Source organism: Leiobunum rupestre, chromosome 10 (assembly GCF_980474605.1).
Source record: "Leiobunum rupestre chromosome 10, qqLeiRupe1.1.hap1, whole genome shotgun sequence".
NCBI classification, from domain to species: Eukaryota; Metazoa; Arthropoda; class Arachnida; order Opiliones; family Sclerosomatidae; genus Leiobunum; species Leiobunum rupestre.
Genome location: NC_143393.1, coordinates 4203126 through 4222885, shown reverse-complemented (window position 1 = coordinate 4222885; position 19760 = coordinate 4203126). Strand labels below are relative to the sequence as shown.

The 19760-nt window shown below is 35.2% G+C and overlaps 1 protein-coding gene across 1 annotated transcript in view; it reads left to right on the top strand.

Moving 5' to 3' along the window:
• The window catches only part of LOC149923375 (multidrug resistance-associated protein 1-like), an 82738-nt gene that overhangs the window by 48176 nt on the left and 14802 nt on the right, over positions 1-19760 (top strand). Inside the window, exons 7-11 of the mRNA XM_090161606.1 lie at positions 153-320; positions 7546-7760; positions 8990-9048; positions 9456-9862; positions 17414-17613. Coding sequence (XP_090017732.1) covers positions 153-320; positions 7546-7760; positions 8990-9048; positions 9456-9862; positions 17414-17613 — 1049 coding nt within the window. The remainder of the gene's footprint in view (positions 1-152; positions 321-7545; positions 7761-8989; positions 9049-9455; positions 9863-17413; positions 17614-19760) is intronic.

Genomic DNA, 19760 nt, shown 5'->3' with positions numbered 1-19760 from the left:
ATTGTTTGAAAAAAAAACTAAAATTTAAACTGATAAAAATAATTGAAAGCTGATACAATTTACACAAATTGATAAGGGTGACCCCGTGTATAAGTAGTTTTTATATAATAATTTTTTAATTAAAAAACAATTTAATGTGGATTTGTTATCAGGGAATTAACTTGAGCGGAGGCCAGAAGCAGCGCGTGAGTCTGGCCAGAGCAGTGTACTTGAACGCCGATGTTTACTTGTTGGACGATCCTCTGAGCGCTGTTGATTCTCATGTTGGGAAACACATTTTCGAAAACATCATTGGTCCTCAGGGAATGCTCAAAGATAAAGTAAGAATTTTTATTTTAAAAAACATTGAAAAACATTTAAAATCGTCGACTAGTTTCGGCGGCGTCAGCGCCATCATCAAGACAAACAGTTTTTCTCACGCGTACAATGCATTTTTAGTTTTTTACCGACAATAGTAGGGGGGGGGGGGAGCTAAGAAAACTATAAAGACAGTTATTTTTTAAATAGGTTTTTCCAACAATTATTTAGAAATGGACCGTCATCAAAGTTCATTACAACATTTTTTCGTTTGCCGATTTCAATCCCTTGGCGTATATTTCTCTACGCATAATTATTAGGTTGCGCTAAAATGTTTGAATGTTCAAAATCAATGACATGTTTAGTATTTTAACTCTGAGACGCTACGGCCGATTTTTCATATTCTAGCCTATTAAGATAACCTCTATGTTCTGCTAACCGTTTTTTAAAATTGCGTTTTGTTTGACCAATATAAACCTGGTTACAATCTCTACAAGGTATTTCGTAAATACCTTGTTTAAATACTCTTAGCAATTTTTTAAGTGGCTATGTGTTGAACTTTAATCTTAATGAGAAGCAAGAGCATCTAGACCCCGACCCCGACAACAGGGAATATATAGCTTTTTACCGCGATTTCGATACCAAAGAGGACGGCGAATGTTTCTTATAATTAGCAAGCAGTGTTCAGCGATCACTTTACGACTGCGCTTCGTGTTTTAAATGATTTTCATTGTAAAAATAAACATTTCATCTCAATTCATTGTCAGTATGAGTGCCGTATATGAAAATCTTTCTTACATATTCCTTTATTTAGAAACAACGATTTTCAAACAGCTGTTTTAGAAACTGCCATCTTTAACCATATGCCTTATTTAGAAACTACCCTTAAGAAACTACCCTTTCACTAATAAAGAAAATACCCGTTAAAAAATGCATTTTTTAGAGACTACCCCTTTGACAAATTGCATGGTTCCGAAATTGTTCTTTGCAAATTTTTGTTTATATAAACTAACCTTTTTAACAAGTTGCCCTTTTTAAAAACCACCCTTTTAACAAATTGTCTTATTTAGAAACCAGCCTTTGAAAACTGCTTTTTTAAAAACTAACGTTTTTTACAATTATCCTTATAAAGAAACTACCCTTTACCAACTGCTTTTTAAAGAAAAAAGCTTTTCAAACTGTTTTAAAAGAACCTTTTTTACAAATTTCCTTATTTAGAAAGTACCCTTTGCTAACTGCGTTTCTTGGAAACTACCCTTTACTAACTTCTTTCTTAGAAACTACGTTTTTAAAAAAAACCCTTAAATAATTATGGATTGGATGATATGCCATTTTAAGAGTTGGCGATTTACGGGATCAGTAACGTTTGTGATTTTTTGTGAATTGCGGTTATATGGTACTGCGCTTAGGAGAATGGTTAAGAAACTACCCTTTACCAAATGCTTTTTAAAGAAAAAAGCTTTTCAAACTGTTTTAAAAGAACCCTTTTTACAAATTTCCTTATTTAGAAAGTACCCTTTGCTAACTGCGTTTCTTGGAAACTACCCTTTACTAACTTCTTTCTTAGAAACTACGTTTAAAAAAAAACCCTTAAATAATTATGGATTGGATGATATGCCATTTTAAGAGTTGGCGATTTACGGGATCAGTAACGTTTGTGATTTTTTGTGAATTGCGGTTATATGGTACTGCGCTTAGGAGAATAGTTGAAAACTCTTTTTTGATAGTACAACCATGAAGTGCGTTGTAAAAACCGTATATTGAAGTATAAAATTAAAAATAAGTCAGTTTTTTAATCCCCCTATGACTTTACACTATTACTATTGTCACTAAAAAAGGCAGTGACCGTCATCATTTGCCTTCCATTGCGTGTAAAATCGGCATGCGGCTATGCAAGGTGCAACTAGTCTTAATATTTAAAATTTATTCTTAAGCAACTTTGGCGTCTACATGGCGTGCTCGTATTTGTGAGCTTTAAAAAATTAGAAGCATTATCCCAACATCCACCGGGGGAAATATTTGAATTGTCATTCACCTCGTACAAGTTGCTTATTTCCAAAAGTGTCTGACCATGTTTACCATTGTTGATTGAATTCAATTCTTCGAAATAATGGAACGTGGCATTTATAAAACCATTGCCGGATTAAGCACACTTCTGCTAGTTCAATTATGAACTTTTGGCATTTGATGTTGTTTTTTCTTCACTGTTAAAAAAGCCATTGAATATTCAATGGAAACAATTGGGCTTAAGGTAGACTGCCGATTATGACATGACTGACAATTTCGTTCTTTTGGGGTCCTCTATTTGTAGGCCTAAAACTCATTTTTGAGTCATTAAGACCCAAAGATCACGCCCTTAAAGGTGTAAAATACTTATCCGTTACACCCTGTAATCGGTCATGCTTTACCACCAATACTTCGAACTAAGGGAAAGATGGTGTTATTCTCGGATCCGTTTCCTCAATGAAAGAAATTAATACCACGTACAATCAATGCATTGATTGATAAACAAGTTGGCAAGCCAAAATATACCTCTCCTCGGAAGAATTGTCCCTAGTGGTATTAATCTAACGAGATAACCCTTAAAGATATATCTCCGCAATTCAGAGTTATTTACTAAAAACGTAATCCCGGTTCAATCCCGCACGGTATACAATTTAATCATAATTAAAAATAATTGAGACGAAACAACCGAGTTTAATTTATTCAGAATATTATAAAATAAATAGTTACAACAATGAGTTAGACGAACTAGAACAACGCACAATTGAATTTAACAGAACAAGTTAAATGTAATACGAATCAAATTTTAATGAAATAAATATCTACAGAGAGTATTTGTATTTTTCTCGCTTACGAAATAACAACACAAAAAACCTTCTTTAAACCACTTCACACGAAAAAATGATAATTAAAAGCCAACAATACCGCCCAAAAGCTCAACACAATCAAAAAATTAAAATACAAAAACCCAATCGACCAAACTTTGGAGCAAAAACGACCAATAGAAGAATATATAATAACAACCCAATCAATCAGACTAGAGCAGAGCAAAAATAATTAATAGAAAAATATATAATAACAACCCAATCGATCAGGCTAAGAGCAAAAATAACGAATAGAAAAATATTGAATAATATCCCAAATTATCAGGCTTCAGAGCAAAAATAACGAATAGAAAAAATTTATAATAATATCCCAATCTATCAGACTTCAGGATCAAAATAGCTCATAGAAAAATATTATTATGCAGTCGAGTAATAAATTAATTAAAAACCAAGCAATAGAAAATAGAAAATCAAGAAGCGCAACACCTTACCATTCACAAATACGAATTTTCGACGTTATTATAATGAAACCGGATAAGCTTTAAGCCACGATGTAACCACTTTAAAGGTTCCACTAAAACTGAACGATTTCGAAAAATAAGCTACGTTATCTCGATCAGTAAAAATAACATAAAACCCTTACTTTGCCTGAAACCCAGATACTTTTTATATTTAAAAACAAGATTTGACCTTTAAACTTCATACGTAAAAAATGTAGACTTTAACAAGATTAAATCAACCTAATTTCATTCGTAAAAAAACCAGATTAGGCCTTCATAAATTCATTCATAAAAAAATTCAAGACTTTATTACCTATTATGCTTACGATGAGTGTCTTATTTTCAGTGAAACTAAGCAGCTATCGGTGGTTCTGTGATAGAGCGCTTGACTGCCAAGCCGATTGGCCTGGGTTCGAAACCTGGGTGGCGCATTTGTTTTTAATCAATAGAGAAAACGCTAAATTAGAATTTCTTCGTTGCAATAATTTCATTTTCAATTCTATTTCAATTAAACGAAAATTTCGTACTCTATGAAATACGCTTCCGAAAAAACAAAATATACATCTTCGTAGGGTGTTTATAAACTTCCCACCCAAACAAATGTTACATTATTTTTATCTCGCTTTTAGTGGTATTTCAAGTTCAGGGAAGTAGATGTCGATGGCTCATCGGTAAAACGTCCGCGTCTTAACAATGTGGCCCGGGTTCGATTCCTGACGGCGATCGAATTTAACTTCAAATTAATTTATTTTCACATTTGAAAATAGTTTAACTTCAAATTAATTTATTTTCACATTTGAAAATAATTTAACTTCATATAATTTATTTTCACATTTGAAAATTTGATACATATCTAAAAAAATTAAATTGTACAGGATAAATTGACGATAACAACTTTAAAACTGCTTAAAAGACTTTCGATAAAGCTGTGAACAACATTATGGAAATATTTGACATCACTAAACTCATAATAGCGTGGTTCTGTGGTAGAGCATTTTCTTGTCAAACAGAACGGCTCGGGTTCGAAACCTGGGCAGCGCATTCGTTTTTAATCAACAGAGAAGACGCTACAATAAAATATCTTCGATGCAAAAATTTAAATCGAACACGAAATTTCGTTCTTTATAAATAAACACTAAATTTAATTCTCTATTAATTAGTAATATACACTTCCGATAAATCTGAAAGTCTAATTTCCGAAGAAGCGTAATAAGTATCGGTGGTTCTGTGGTATAAAGTCCGCCTTTCATACAGGAGGTTTTGGGTTCAAATCCCGCTCGATACGATCGCAAATTGACACTCAGACGAATATCGTGAACAATTGGTGGAAACCCTGCCATTGGATGTTGAGAGGTCGCCATAACACTCAGCACTCGATCCGTCCCAAAAGTCAACAAGATGTTGGAGAAAAAAAGCGCATACATACAAAATACAACAAACACAACCGTCATAACCCAAACTCAACATTCCCACCCAACACATCAACATAACAAAAAAATATCCAATCAAACTGAGTTTAAACTGCCGCGACGGTGAGCGTTAACGAATAGCAACAACCAAACTCAACGCAATCGCAAATTTATCTGTTAACGCTTACCGTCACACGGTGGTTTTACCAACCTTTAAACTGCTAAAACGGTTATTCGACTGCGTGCGTGCGCAGTACCCTTTGCCCCGAAAATGCGAAGGCGTTCGCAGGCCTCACAGATAGACAGACACGGTGGTTGTACAACCCCTCCTAGGGGACTTTGTCCCCTCGGAGAGGTAAAAATCAGCTGCTGAACTTAAGATGGTCAAGTCTTTCTTCCACAGTTGTTTTTGAGAAAGATGCTAAAACAACTAAAAAAGACCAAACGGCAAAAATTTTTACCTCTCCGAGGGGACAAAGTCCCCTAGGAGGGGTTATACAATCACCGTGTCTGTATGTCTGTGGGTCTGTCTGTCAGGCCTGCGAACGCGTTCGCATTTTCGGGGCAAAGGGTAATCACTGCGTACGCAGTTTCTCGAAGGGTTGGCAAAACCACCGTGTGACGGTCAGCGTTAACGGATTGATTTGCGGTTGGGTTTGGTTGGTCTTGTTTCGTCAACGCTCACCGGATATTTCGTTATTGTTATGTTGTAGGTCGTGAATGTTGAGTTCGTGTTGTGACTTTTGTGGGTGTTCAGTTTGTGTTATGACGGTTGTGAGTGTAGAGTTTGTGTTATGATGGTTGTGGATGTTGAGACTGTTGTGTTTATATGGGCATTTTCTCTCCAACTTCTTCTTAATGACTTTGGGACGGACCGAGTGCTGAGTGTAATGCTACCTCTCAACGTCCAATGGCAGGGTTTCCACCAGTTGTACACGGTATTCGTCTTAGTATCAATTAGCGAATTTATGGCGCCGGCCGGGAATCGAACCCGTATCTGCCTCGTGCAAGAGATGTACACTAACCACTCAGCCACCAACGCTTGTTAAGTGACGGTGTTTTTTTTTAAAACAGCTTTGGCGAATGTCCTTTACAAAGTTATAACGTTAGGTACTATAATTTATTCTACATAATTTTAAATATTTATAAATTAAATAAATCTTATATTTAATTAAATATTTATAAATTATATTAATCTTATATTTAACTAAATTTTTATAAATTATATTAATCTTATATTTAATTAAATTTTTATAAATTATATTAATCTTATATTTAATTAAATTTTTATAAATTATATTATATTTAATTAAATATCTGAGTATTTTAATTTATTTGATCGTGTTCAGGAATTGAACTCGGGTCGCATCGTTACAATGCAGATAGTTTACCGCCGAGCCATTCACTTCCTATAGGAGAGTAAAAAGTAAAGAAACCATTATGATAAGGCGGGTTTTTTACCTTTTAATAACGCTAAGAAAAAGGATAATTATTCAAAAATCCCGCGGAAACTATAGGACGGGGTCCTGGTGTCGGGGAAAAGTTATGAGGTTACTTTGCGGTTTTAATTAGTATGTTCGGTCTTCGGTCAAGAAAAGAGCTAAATTGTATTTCGCGTTTGGAACGTGAGTGAATGGACTTAAGTGTATGAACAGTGCGTGCTTAAGACTGAAAGTGATAAAGTAATTGTGAACTAACTGAAGTCAGCTGTAAGATAAAATTGATTGTTATTTTTTTTGAATTGGAATAACCTAATTATACCCTTGAAATTGTCAACTCAACCTGTGAGGCTAATTAAGTAGATTGGATGTAATTAGTAGCGAACAGCTCTCACCTGTTAATTAAGACAGAGTTTATAGTTAGGTAGTTTGAATCCCGAATCAAATAAATTTTCGATTAAACGGCGACGGGAAATTATTCTCGCAAATTTATCGCGCGGCCTTAGGGAATATTCTTTTAACAAAATTTCGATAAACTATCGTTGAATTAAAATTAGCCCGATTCCGTTAAAATTATAAACCAGAAAGCGAACGGTGGTTATAATACCCTCTGTAGATATTTCTTTCATTAAAATTTGCTTCGTATTATACATGTATTCAACTTTTAAACTTGTACTGTAAAAAAGGGTTAAATTCAATTGTGCAGTGTTATAGTATGTCTAACTCACTGTTGTAACAACTAACTTATGATATTCTGAATAAATTAAAATTGGTCGTTTCATCTCAATTACTTTAATTATAATTAAAATTTTATACCGGGTGGGATAGAATTGGGATAACATTTTTAACAAATAACTTTAAATTGCGGAAATATATCTTAAAAAGCTATCTCGAGAAATTAATACCACTAGGGACTATTCTTCCGAGGAGAGGTGTATTTTGGCTGGCCAACTTGCTTATTATTAGTTTTATACTGCATTTTTTAGACACCGTTATGTCATGTTTGAATGTTCACGGTTTCTTCGTATAAAAAATCTATTGCAACGATTTAATTTTAATTATACAATTTTAGACTCGAATTTTCGTTACTCACAATATTGCGTTCTTGTCAGACGTGGATCAGATATACTTAATGAAAAAAGGCCGGATTGTCGATGAAGGTTCTTTCCAAGAACTTCTTTCAAGAAATGGTCCGTTTAAAGAGTTTTTTTCGACTCATAGGAATTTAGTGAATGGAAACACTTTATCGAATATTCAATATCCTTCTTCCACGAGGTGCATTAAAAGGTAATACATTTTACAAAATAACATAAATATGTAGCTACAATCAAACTTTATTTAACAAGAAATGAATAGTCATTTTCTACATTTAAAAAAAGTATTTTATTGTCCCGAAATTTTTATACAAAATTGTGATAGCGCAATTCAAGCTTAACACTTTTTCAGAAATGCTTGTATAATATATTAGAAAACATGCGGGACGAACAATGCATTGTTGAAAAATGACAACATTTATTTTAATTATACGCCATAAAGACAATACTTTTCTAAATTTTCAATTTTTTTTCAATTAATTAAAACGATCATTCTATGTCAAATTGTAACTTTAATACGCCAGCTAAAAATAGTAGAGTTAAAAAACGTCAATTATTTGAACGAAACCTCGTAACTAACCTAGGAGCAACAAACACAAGAAGAACCCAGCTAGCCTTTAAACACGCTAACGAAGGGTTGTGTACGAATTTCATTGGACGAGCGTCACGAGCCTTTACGCTGAACGTTTTACGGGCGGGGGGGGGGGAGACAATTTCCGAATTTTCCCCTTCCGACGGCAGCAGGCGCTAAAGCGTCTAGCCAATGAAAAACGTACACAAGAAAATCCACGACTTTTGACGGGTTGCGTTCTCCTTATGTTGTGTTTGTTGCTCCTAGGTAACCAACAGGGAAGCGCCCCTAAACATTTTGCTTGAGGAGCCACTAATTTAACTGCCCCTGTAATTTTTTTCTTTCGTCAAAATCTACAAATTGACTAAGTAAAAATATAAGAGGTTAAATAGAGATGTTATTGACCTCTGGTCCTTATTTTTTTAAGAAACATAATAATAATAATAATCGAAAGCTGATATATTCATTTTTAACAAACATGTGAAACGTAGTATTACACATCCTTGAAAAGTGAGTTTTTTCTCCCTCCGTCGCTAAAAAACCTTAATTATTCTGAGATTTCATTGGTTCCCTTCCTATGTGATTGTGTACATGAAGGTGACTCATCCTCCCAACACAATCATTATCACTAATTATTTATGAAAATAAAACAACTTTTAATTTAGTAAAATAGGTTTATTGTATTTATTGATTCATTAAAAAAAGAATATTTATAGATATATTAAAAAGTATTTCTGTTGATATATTCAAAAGAATTTCTATTGATATATTAAAAGAGGTATATTTAATGATTTATTAAAAAGTATTGTAAACATTCTTTTTAATGTAACCAAAATATTTTTGGGCTGTAGGTCTTTTAATAATAACTTGGAAATAACCTGTGCGACTGATAAAAATATATACGCTGAGGAGAAGAAAAATCTTATTGTTGTTGAACACGTTCTTGATGGAGATGTAAGTTAATTTCATTGAACAAAAAATATAAAATAAAATAATCAAATATAACTTTTTTTAATTTATCACTATAAATGGAACGATTTAAAATAACAAAATATTTCTCCAATTTATAATTATCTTTGAGTTGGTGGTATTATTCGACCTAAATACTACCAAGGAAAATTCATCAAATTGAAAATTTCAAAATCATTAAAATTAATGTTTATGATCCATTTCCTTTTTAATTTTAATTTTCGTTTTTAATACATAACATTTATTTTTAGGTGCGGTGGAATATTTATAGTACACTCTCAAGAGAAATTGGATGGTTTTGGTTAGCAATTATACTGACACTTTTCATTGCCCATAATGGTTTTGTAGTAGCTTTAAGTTATTGGCTCACTCGTTGGGGTAATGATTCATACGTCGAAGAAAAGAACAACATTGTGGTATCCGCTTTGTTGGCGATTGGACAATTTGCGTCACTTTTGCTTGGCATTTTGCTTCTTTCTTTTCACGTTTTAAAAGCGTTAAATAAAATGCATTCCAAGATGCTGCACAGTGTCATCTTCTCTCCAATGTCGTTTTTCGATTGCACACCTTCTGCGAGAATCCTAAATCGATTTTCGAGAGATTTACAAGAGTTGGACACTTTTCTACCACTGAAAGCGATGATGATTTTTATCATTGGAATGATGGTAATAGTTAATGCGATAGGGAGTACTATAATTGTCCTCGAAAATTGGCTATTGGTTTTCATTTTGTGTCTCCTTATCATGATTTTAAAGGTAAGTTGTTTTTAATATATCATTGGAATCTTAACAATAGCATGCTTTTTAAACATAGGGTGCTTCGGATAAGTCTATAAACAATTGAGGGGTGTGTTGTATGGGTCCCAATTATTAAAAATATATAATAAACAGGTTTCCTTAAGAGCTTAGTTTCGATGACTTAGATAGACAGCTAAGAGAAAGCTTACAAAAATAAATCCGGCTCTAATACAGAAATGAATCCGTCGGACAAATGATTCATTTACTCGTTCAAAAATTCGTAAATAACGTTTAGTGTAATATAGTGCAATTATGCGTTGTTGCAAACCATCAAGGTCACATTCATCTGACTTGTACACCGAATCGTTCTGATAACCCCAGAGGAAACAATCGCTTGGGTTTATATCTAGTCATCGGGTTGGCTATTCAACTGCTAACCAATCTACCTCAAAGGTAACGTAGCATCCAGATGAGCTCTAACTTCACGGCTAAAATGAGCTGGAGCTCTATCATACAAAAACCACATGCGCCGTCTGGTTTCAATTAGCACGTTTTCGAGTAACTCGGGTAAAGTATCTTGGAGAAAACGTAGATATGCGTCACCATTAAGCCTAGAGAGCTAGAAAAGAAGGTCAAACAAATAATAGCAAAAATGCACACCATACGTAGAGGAAAAACGTCTTTTAGCGGTACAAAAGACTTGTTGCGTGAGGGTAACTTGGGATCTCCTGGTGATTTTTATGTAAATTGAGTATTCCTTGACGGGGAAAACTGTACTCGTCGTATGTTATAAAAAACTATAAAAATAATAAATTCAGTCCTATACAGGGTGTTAACTAAAAACTATACAGAGCCAATTACTCAAAATGTGGTTTATGTAAGAATTTAAATTTGCAAGTTACATAGAGGGTGCAGGGGGACAAATTTCAATGCAATGTTCAATGATCTTGAACCAGGTCTTCAAGGTCATTCAAATTTTATCTCGAGAACCATTAGGATTAGAAGAATGGTTCCAATTAGAAATGTGTTCCACGTTTAATTTTAAGTCTAACTAATTTTGACCCGATATAATTTGACCATTGGGAAGCCGAGAAATGTTAGACCAAAAACCATAAGGTCGTGTGTGGTATTCAAATAAAGACACGACATTTAAGGGCTTATAAATCGAAAACTACCAGATCTAATGGATCAAAATTGTCGTGACACTCTAAACGAGTTCGCAATTTGTAACTTATGATGACCTTGAAATATTGTATCAAGGTCATTCAATTTATTTCAATTATTTCTTTAGTTTCTTTTGTGTTTAAAACATTTAAACTAAAAAAAGTTAATAAAAATACTTGGTACGTCTTAAATCAATTAATTAACGTTTATTTTGGAGTTTTATTGGTTTATTTACCTCGGGTAAAAGGTAATTTGACTTCAAAAACCTTGCAGGGTATTTTTCTAATTGGAACCATTCTCCTAATCCTAATGGTTCTCGAGATAAATTTTGAATGACCTTGAACTAATGTTTCAAGGTCATCATGTTACAAATTTCAAACTCCCCCACTCAGTTTAGAGTGTCACGACAATTTTGATCCATTAGATCTGGTACTTTTCGATTTATAAGCCCTTAAATGTCGTGTCTTGATTAGAATACCACACACGACCTTATGGTTTTTGGTCTAACATTTCTCGGCTTCCCATTGGTCAAATTAGATCAGGTCAAAGCTGATTAGACTTAAAATCAAACGTAGAACACATTTCTAATTGGAACTATTCTTTTAATCCCAACGATTCTTTCATTGTCATTTGTCACCCTGCACCCTCGATGTAACCTACAAATTTCAAATTCTTACATAAAACACATTTTGAATAATTGGCTCTGTATCGTTTTTTAGTTAACACCCTGTATAATTAGGCTACTCAGCTTCGTTTAAAGCTTGCACCTTTTAGAGGTGGTGTGGGTGGAATAGGTACCAAGTATAGAACTAATATCTAGTTGCCTAGTACTTCTACAGGGATCATCTTCAAAAGTTGTAAATTGCTATTGTGTTAAGGTAATTAGATAAATTAAACGAAATATTTTGTGATAACGCATTTGTATCTTTTCCTTTACGTCTTCTGGAACGTTTTGCACTCTTTCGTGAGCTTAAGCTGGTTGTACTTGTTCAACCTCTCTTAGCCGTCAATCTACAGCCTCGAACGTGAGTCGATCTCGCACCCGTTTTTGATTTAACTGTTCCTGGTATAATGTTGCAGTTTCTAGACCATTTCCTTAAAGGGATGCTGAAGACGATAAATAACTTACTCTTATTCGATTCCCCATCTATAATTAAGCCTATTTAAATATTTCATTCGTTATAATACTTTAAATCTATTTAAAAAAAAACTTTGGGAAATTCGGGCCTAACGCGTCGACCCAAAAAGTTCTCGGAAATTTGTGTATTTCGCGGCTGTATGAGCATCCAATGAGAAGCCTCTTTCAACTTTTTAATGAGAGAGCGAATTTAGGCGCACGCTCAGAGTCATTCCATTTTGCGATTTTTTGCCTAATGTTTGTTATGACACTTTTCTTTATAAATAAATTCGGATAACTAAGTGGGGTGGCGGAGTGGTTAGCACTTTCGCCTCGCAGCAAGAGGAGCCGGGTTCGATCCCAACTTGTGGCACTGGGTGAAAACTCGGAACAACTCCTTCTGCGTTGAGTTTGCAAGTTCTCTCCCCACTGGTTTAAGGGGTTTTCCCCCGAGATCTTCGGTTTCCCCTTCCATAAAAACTTGTTGAGGTTAACGGTAATAGTGAGTGTAGGGAGCTGTTGGCTCGCGTGGCTTGTAGGGCTTGCCACCACCCTCCTACGCATTGTAACCCGGCCACCTGAATTAAAGGCTTTAAAAGTCGCTTGACGACTTAGGCCTAGGGTGGTGCCTTTAATATCTTTTGAAATACTTCAGCGATTTTAAATCTGTAAAGATATTTGGATTCAGTGCAACATGTCGCGTATAATGCAACCCTTGTAGAGACGTTCCTGGGGAGTTATGAGAAGTTGACTTCGAGGGGTGTGACCACTTCCGGTTTAATTTTAGCGCAATATTCGTTACCGCAAATATATTTTAAGATTTGTATGTACACGATGTTAATTGCTCTTTCCAAAAATCTATCACTGAAATTTCTAGCTCGAACTACACAACAATGGAAACAAAAACTAAACGGCCTGGAACTTTTGTCCGGGACTGTACGTTTTCAGGTTCTTTAAGAACTTGCTTAAATATATTTTAATCCATTCTCCTGAATTTATTACTTTAATTATTGTAATTTAAAATGTTGGTGAAATAAAGTTTATTATAAACTTTTGTTAAAACCAAACAGTATCTTACTCGTGTATTTTCCTGTACGTAATTTAGGGACGCTGGCTCGAGAACATCAATTTCTAAACAATTTAATCGAAATTGTCTCCAATTGAGACAGCAGCGTTAACCAGGGGTTTCTCGCATTAATCTTCCTATCTCTCGACAACAAATACTCTCCGTCGCTGTAGGCATTGTCCTGAAATTACCGCAAGTACACCAAAAAGAAATTGTTTATGCTTAAATTAGTATAATGATCCGTGAAAAATATTCAGAATTCATTTTTAACAATTGGTATTTCCAATACGTTCATTATTTCCCGCTACTACTGGCTGTTCATTTTCATCTTCATTTGCAAAATACTCGGGGTGGTCAACAAGTAGAGGCTCAAAGTTAAACGGAACGGCCCCTAGATTCTCCAATTCTTCAGCCATAATTTCCGTCAGGACACTTTTTAAATTTAACTAGGTTTCATAAACCAAAATAAGACTTGGCCTTGTATATTATAAATCGTGGTGAAAACGATTGTTTACCTTATAAAATCGCATGCGTTGACTGCTGGCCTGAAGAATAGATGTAAAAAAATATTTCTACAGTAGAATAACCGATCAAAACGTTTATATAAATTAGTTATCCGAATTTATTTATGAAGAAAAGTGTCATAACAAACATTAGGCGAAAAATCGCAAAATGCACTGGCGATAAGCGTGCGCCTAAATTCGCTCTCTCATTGGTTGGTGCTATAAAAGTTGAAAGAGGCTTCTCATTGGACGCTCGTACAGCCGCGAAATACACAAATTTCCGAGAACTTTTTGGGTCGACGCGTTTTATTTTTTTTTAAAAGGATTTAAAGTATTTTAATGAATGAAATATTTAAATAGGCTTAATTATAGATGGGGAATCGAATAAGAGTAAGTTATTTATCGTCTTCAGCATCCCTTTAAACTAAATGAAATACTAGTCGCAATTTGTAATACAAAAACATGCTATTTTATAACATTTCCTAACAATTCTTGTAAAAGTGTAAAAACGTTTCATTATGGTTTTACTCAAAATAAGTTTTGAGTGTTATTTCGATAGTAGAAACCGAATGAACAATTTTACGAAAGATCAATATTATTATTTTTGGGATACAATAAGGGAAAATCTGTTTGTTTTACATGGACCCGTTTCCAAATCTTTGCCAAGATTTATAAAAATCTCAAGGTTTTATTTTTTGTTCCTTAGATTGTTTTCAATTTTAAATATTTTCACAATTTGTTTACCAAAAATATTTCCAGAATTATTTCAAAGTAACCAGCCTTCACTTCAAGCGGCTGAACTAGTCGCAATTTTTAATACAAAAACATGCTATTTTATAACATTTCCTAACAATACTTGTAAAAGTGTGTTAAGGAATGCCTTTGTTGTCAGCCTTATCTTACTTTTAAAAGATTAATAATGAACTTTTGTCACATGTTATTAATTTCCTCGCTACACCGATAAAAACCACTGATGATATTAAACTATCAATTGGCTTAGTTTTAAAACTGTGAACCGGTTCTTGAGGTAGTTTATATATCTGAAACGAAGCACTTAAGGGCCCATGTTCATTTAACATTTTCTACACATAACGATTGAATAACATTCGCTAGAGCTTACATCATACATTTGGAAACATCCTGAATATAATTATTTACTTAACTTCATTAAGGACCTAATTTGATTATAGTCTAATTCTAATATATATTGAACCAAATAAATTAAATCCCAACCTTCTATGTTAGACCAGTCTCTTACAAATTTGTCTTACGAAATATTGAAATAAGGTATTGAAACGAATATTGAAATTTGGCTCCCTGAAAAACCTATTTTATAAATTGTAGTTCACTTTCTAACACCAAACACTTCATTTAAGCGTCTACAAAATTAATTACAAAATACCAGAAAATGCCATTTTCACAGTGTTGTTCCCGAAGAGTTATATTTCAGACCTGCACGACACATTGAACATGGATGTCCAACGTTTCTTTAAGGGTTTTACTCAAAATAAGTTTTTAATGTTATTTCGACAGTAGAAACCAAATAAACAATTTTACGAAAATCAATATAATTGTTTGTGGGTAATAATAAGGGAAAATCCAAATTTGTTTTACCTTGACCCGTTTCCAAATCTTTGCCAAGATATACAGGGTCTTTTTTTTTGCTCGGAAAAGTGTTTTTTTTCAAAAACTATTTATAGTACCGATTTCAAATTTGGAAGGTCAATTCTCTATACCGGGGGACATCAGTTTGAGAAATTTGAGCGTTTTCGGTAATGTTTTTCACCAATTTTGAAAAATTATTTTTCGACCACTAGGTGCGAGATAAAAAATTTCTATTATAAAGTTGTAGGCCGTCATCGAAAACCCTTAAAAATTGTTCATTCGACGAAAAACAACTTATTTATCAGTGAAAATTCGAGCTTGAAAAATTTACAAGTTGGTGAAGCCAAATTACGATTGTTTGAAACGATAATTGAAAAGGTAACAAGTCTAATACAAACGTAGTAGAGTTTTCACACTTGAAAAAATGTACACCTTTGGTTTTTAAATCCAGATATTTTATTCACATAAATTTTTACAAAACATTTTCAATAATATCACCATTGGCTGCAACACAGGTTTGTGCGCGGACAATTAAGTTCTCAAACGCTTTCTCTACCATTTCTGGTGTGACGTCTCGGCAAGCACTGATTATTCGTCTAATGAGTTCCTCCCTAGTTTCAATGGGCGTGGCGTATACCTTTGCTTTAACGAATCCCCAGAGAAAATAATCCAGCGGTGTTAGGTCAGGTGACCTTGCTGGCCAATGCACTGGACCATTTCTCCCTATCCACCTTTCAGGAAACTCGTTGTTGAGGGGCTCAGTTACTTGCCGGGAAAAATGCGGAGGGGCGCCATCTTGCTGAAACCACAACTGACGTCTTTCAGCCAATGGAAGGTCGTCGATTGCGTCACTCAGTTCGTTCTGTAGAAAATGTAAATACCTTTGGCCGTTGAGGTTCGTCGGCAGGAAAAAGGGACCAATCAAACGGTTTCCAACAAGTCCAACCCAAACATTGACCCGTTCAAATTGAACCTGGTGATGATATTCAAAACCCCAATGTGGGTTGATGTCAGACCAAAGATGGCTGTTTTGATGATTAAAGGGCCCATCTCTAGAAAATGACGCTTCGTCGGAGAACAAAACATGGCGCAAAAATTGTCTATCTTCTTGGACAGCATTTAGTAACCAGTTGCTAAATTCATAACGTCTTTGATGGTCTCCGTCAATTAGTCCTTGGTGGAGCGTAGCTCTGTATGGGTGATAGCGATTCTTACGAAGAATTTTCCACACACGATTTGCAGAACAACCCAAATCAGCAGCGGCGTTAGCGCAACTGTGACGAGGATATGCCACAAAGTACGCGAGTACATTGTTCTCGAAGTCTAAATCCGGTTGACCCAATCCGCGAAACCTAGGTTGCAAGTTACCAAATTGATTGAAATCGTGAATTGCTCGTCTTACTGTATTTACAGATGGTGCTCCATTTGGATGTCTTTCTGCGAAGATTTCAGTCACTCTTCTAAGGTTTTGCGCTGCTTCTCCATAGTAAATGGCAACTATCTCGGTACGCTCAGCTACCGAATAACCAGGCATTGTTCGAAATATTATCAAACACTGATAATAATCTCCCAAAGTTTTCCTTTAAATACCCAATGCATGTTTAGGATTGACCTATAGCCTCGTGTTTTTTAAATCCGGTCGTTTTTTTAACCAAAGTTTCAACTGGATTAGGTAATTCGGTTTCAATTATCGTTTCAAACAATCGTAATTTGGCTTCACCAACTTGTAAATTTTTCAAGCTCGAATTTTCACTGATAAATAAATTGTTTTTCGTCGAGTGAACAATTTTTAAGGGTTTTCGATGACGGCCTACAACTTTATAATAGAAATTTTTTATCTCGCACCTAGTGGTCGAAAAATAATTTTTCAAAATTGGTGAAAAACATTACCGAAAACGCTCAAATTTCTCAAAGTGATGTCCCCCGGTATAGAGAATTGACCTTCCAAATTTGAAATCGGTACTATAAATAGTTTTTGAAAAAAAACACTTTTCCGAGCAAAAAAAAAGACCCTGTATAAAAACCTCAAGGTTTAATTTTTTGTTCCTTAGAAATTAATAGATTGTTTTCAATTTTAAATATTTTCACCATTTTTTTACCAAAAATATTTTCAGTATTATTTCAAAGAAACCAGCCTTCACTTCAAGCGACTGAACGCGAATTCAATGTCAACGCTCCTGTCTCACTTCTCCGAATCAATCAACGGCGCTGCTGTCATCAGGTCAATGAATGCTACCGAAAGATTCAAAGAGAAAGCATTAGAACTGCTGGACATCAATAACTCAATTGACTACCTGGAAAATACTTTAACCAAGTAGGAAACGTTTTTTCACCAAATAAATAATATCAGCATTATTACACTTCGAAAATAATAAATTTCCATAATATTCTTGCTCTTCTTAAAAGAACCCGGCAAACCTCCTTATCTTAAGTTACAACAGCAGTCTCAAGATTAAAGGTCACGATTTTCAAAGTCGAGATCGGCATTTGTGTTACACAGTCATTATCAGTAAGAGAGCATGTAGATTTTTGATGTTACTTCCAAGATGTCTCTTTTTATATCATTCCCCTCCTTCAAGAAATAATGAAAGAGGGATTGGAACGCTGCCAGATGGGCGGTTTCCCGTCAAAGCTGGGCTTCTTTGGGAACGCTATTGCGGGGAAAAGGCGCTGAGCAACGTACAACGACAATAGAAATTATGATAGAAGAAAAAAATTATAATTTTTAAAATTATGTAAAATTAATGGTTCATAATGTACGTCGATAAATATTGCGCCAACATTTTGTGAAATCTGAAATGTCGGCCCATTTAGCAACGCCAACTTGGGATATCTATTTAGACCAATTTTTTTTAGATGAGAGGAAAAGCGTATATTTTTTCGTAAATTTGTACTTCCTGCGTTATCTGCTACCTCTGATCGTGACGTAACAATATATAACCGATGGTGTCAAACGAATCTGTGGATAAATCTGTTATATTTGAAGCTAATCGTAGTAGTTGAACGTGGATCACAGATTTTATTGACCGATATATTTGATGTTTGAATGTCGTCTGCTTTTGATTTAGTAGATTTTTTCCTTTAACTTGTGATGTATCTGAATAACGTGAACAGAAAGATGGGATGATTTTACATTTACTAGCCGCTTCGCTCAATCAACAGCTAGTTCGTTCACCATTTTGGAAAATGGCGGACTACATTGCTGAATTTATCATTCAAATTTAAATGATATATATTCCGATTGTTTTAAAATCGTGTGTATTATTTCTTTATGGTGCTGAGAACACAATTACAAAGTCTTAAATGTATCTGACGGTTACTTCGTCCGCCATCTCGGAAAATACTTAACTTGTTGATAGCATTCCATTTTCCCGATCTTGCTCATCTTTGCCGCCCGCGACCAGCATACTGGAAACTCTCCGTCTCTTCCCTAGACGATCCGGCTTTCGTCAGCATCATCAAAACACACACTGACTCCGCTCCACCGACGAGCTACTGCTCCTGGTGGTTTTCAGTTTTTAAATCCCACGTACGCCGTTTTGCATTGGACTATTGGTGCACACACACTGCCCTTGAACGTTCGCGACTGTACGCGGAGCTTACCCTAGTCCCTGACAACGACTCTGTTCGCGCAGCTGGCATTGACCGCTTTCTCTCTCCGACATCAGCACCCGCGCAGCGTTGCTTGCGTCCCAGGTTTCTTTTCTCTACAACGTTGACACCCTTTCTAAAACATTCTTCCGATGGCGTTCCCTGGTCTGGCAGTCAACCACCATGCACTTGCTTACGACTCTCACGGTAACCGTATTTCGTCTCATCCCGCTTTATGCCGCTTCCTCTCGCAATTCCATGGCAACCTTTACAGCCCACCTACCCCATCTTTCTCCACCCTTTCCTCATCAGTCACTTGCGAGCTCTTGAGGGATTTACCAACACTTTCAGCCAAATCGATTGACGCCTTAGATCAGTTTTTTACCTGGAGCGATTTCCGAACCGCTCTTTACGGCCTATGTAACGGTCCAACTCCGGGACACGATGATTTTCCGGTAGAGTTTTACACAAAATTTTGGGACATCATTGGACCCGTTCTCTACCAAGTTTACAGGGAGTTATTATGCGACGTCTCTAGTCAAGAATATCTTCATCTCCTAACGTCATCTATTCTCTGCCTCATTCCGAAATCAGGAAATCCCGGTAACGTTCAAAATCTACGCCCTTTGTCTCTACCAAACGTTGATTACAAACTCTTTAGTTAATGCCTCAGCCAACGCCTCGGTCCGAAATAGTGTCACCATCACAAACGTGCTCTGTTCCACAAAAGCGTATACATGACAACCTTAACGTCTTACGCAACCTCATCGATTTGGCGACTGCTGAAAACGAGCCTATAGCACTCGTCAGTATCGATCAAGATAAGTCGTTTGACCGCATTGACCACAGTTACCCCACGCCATGTTGCTC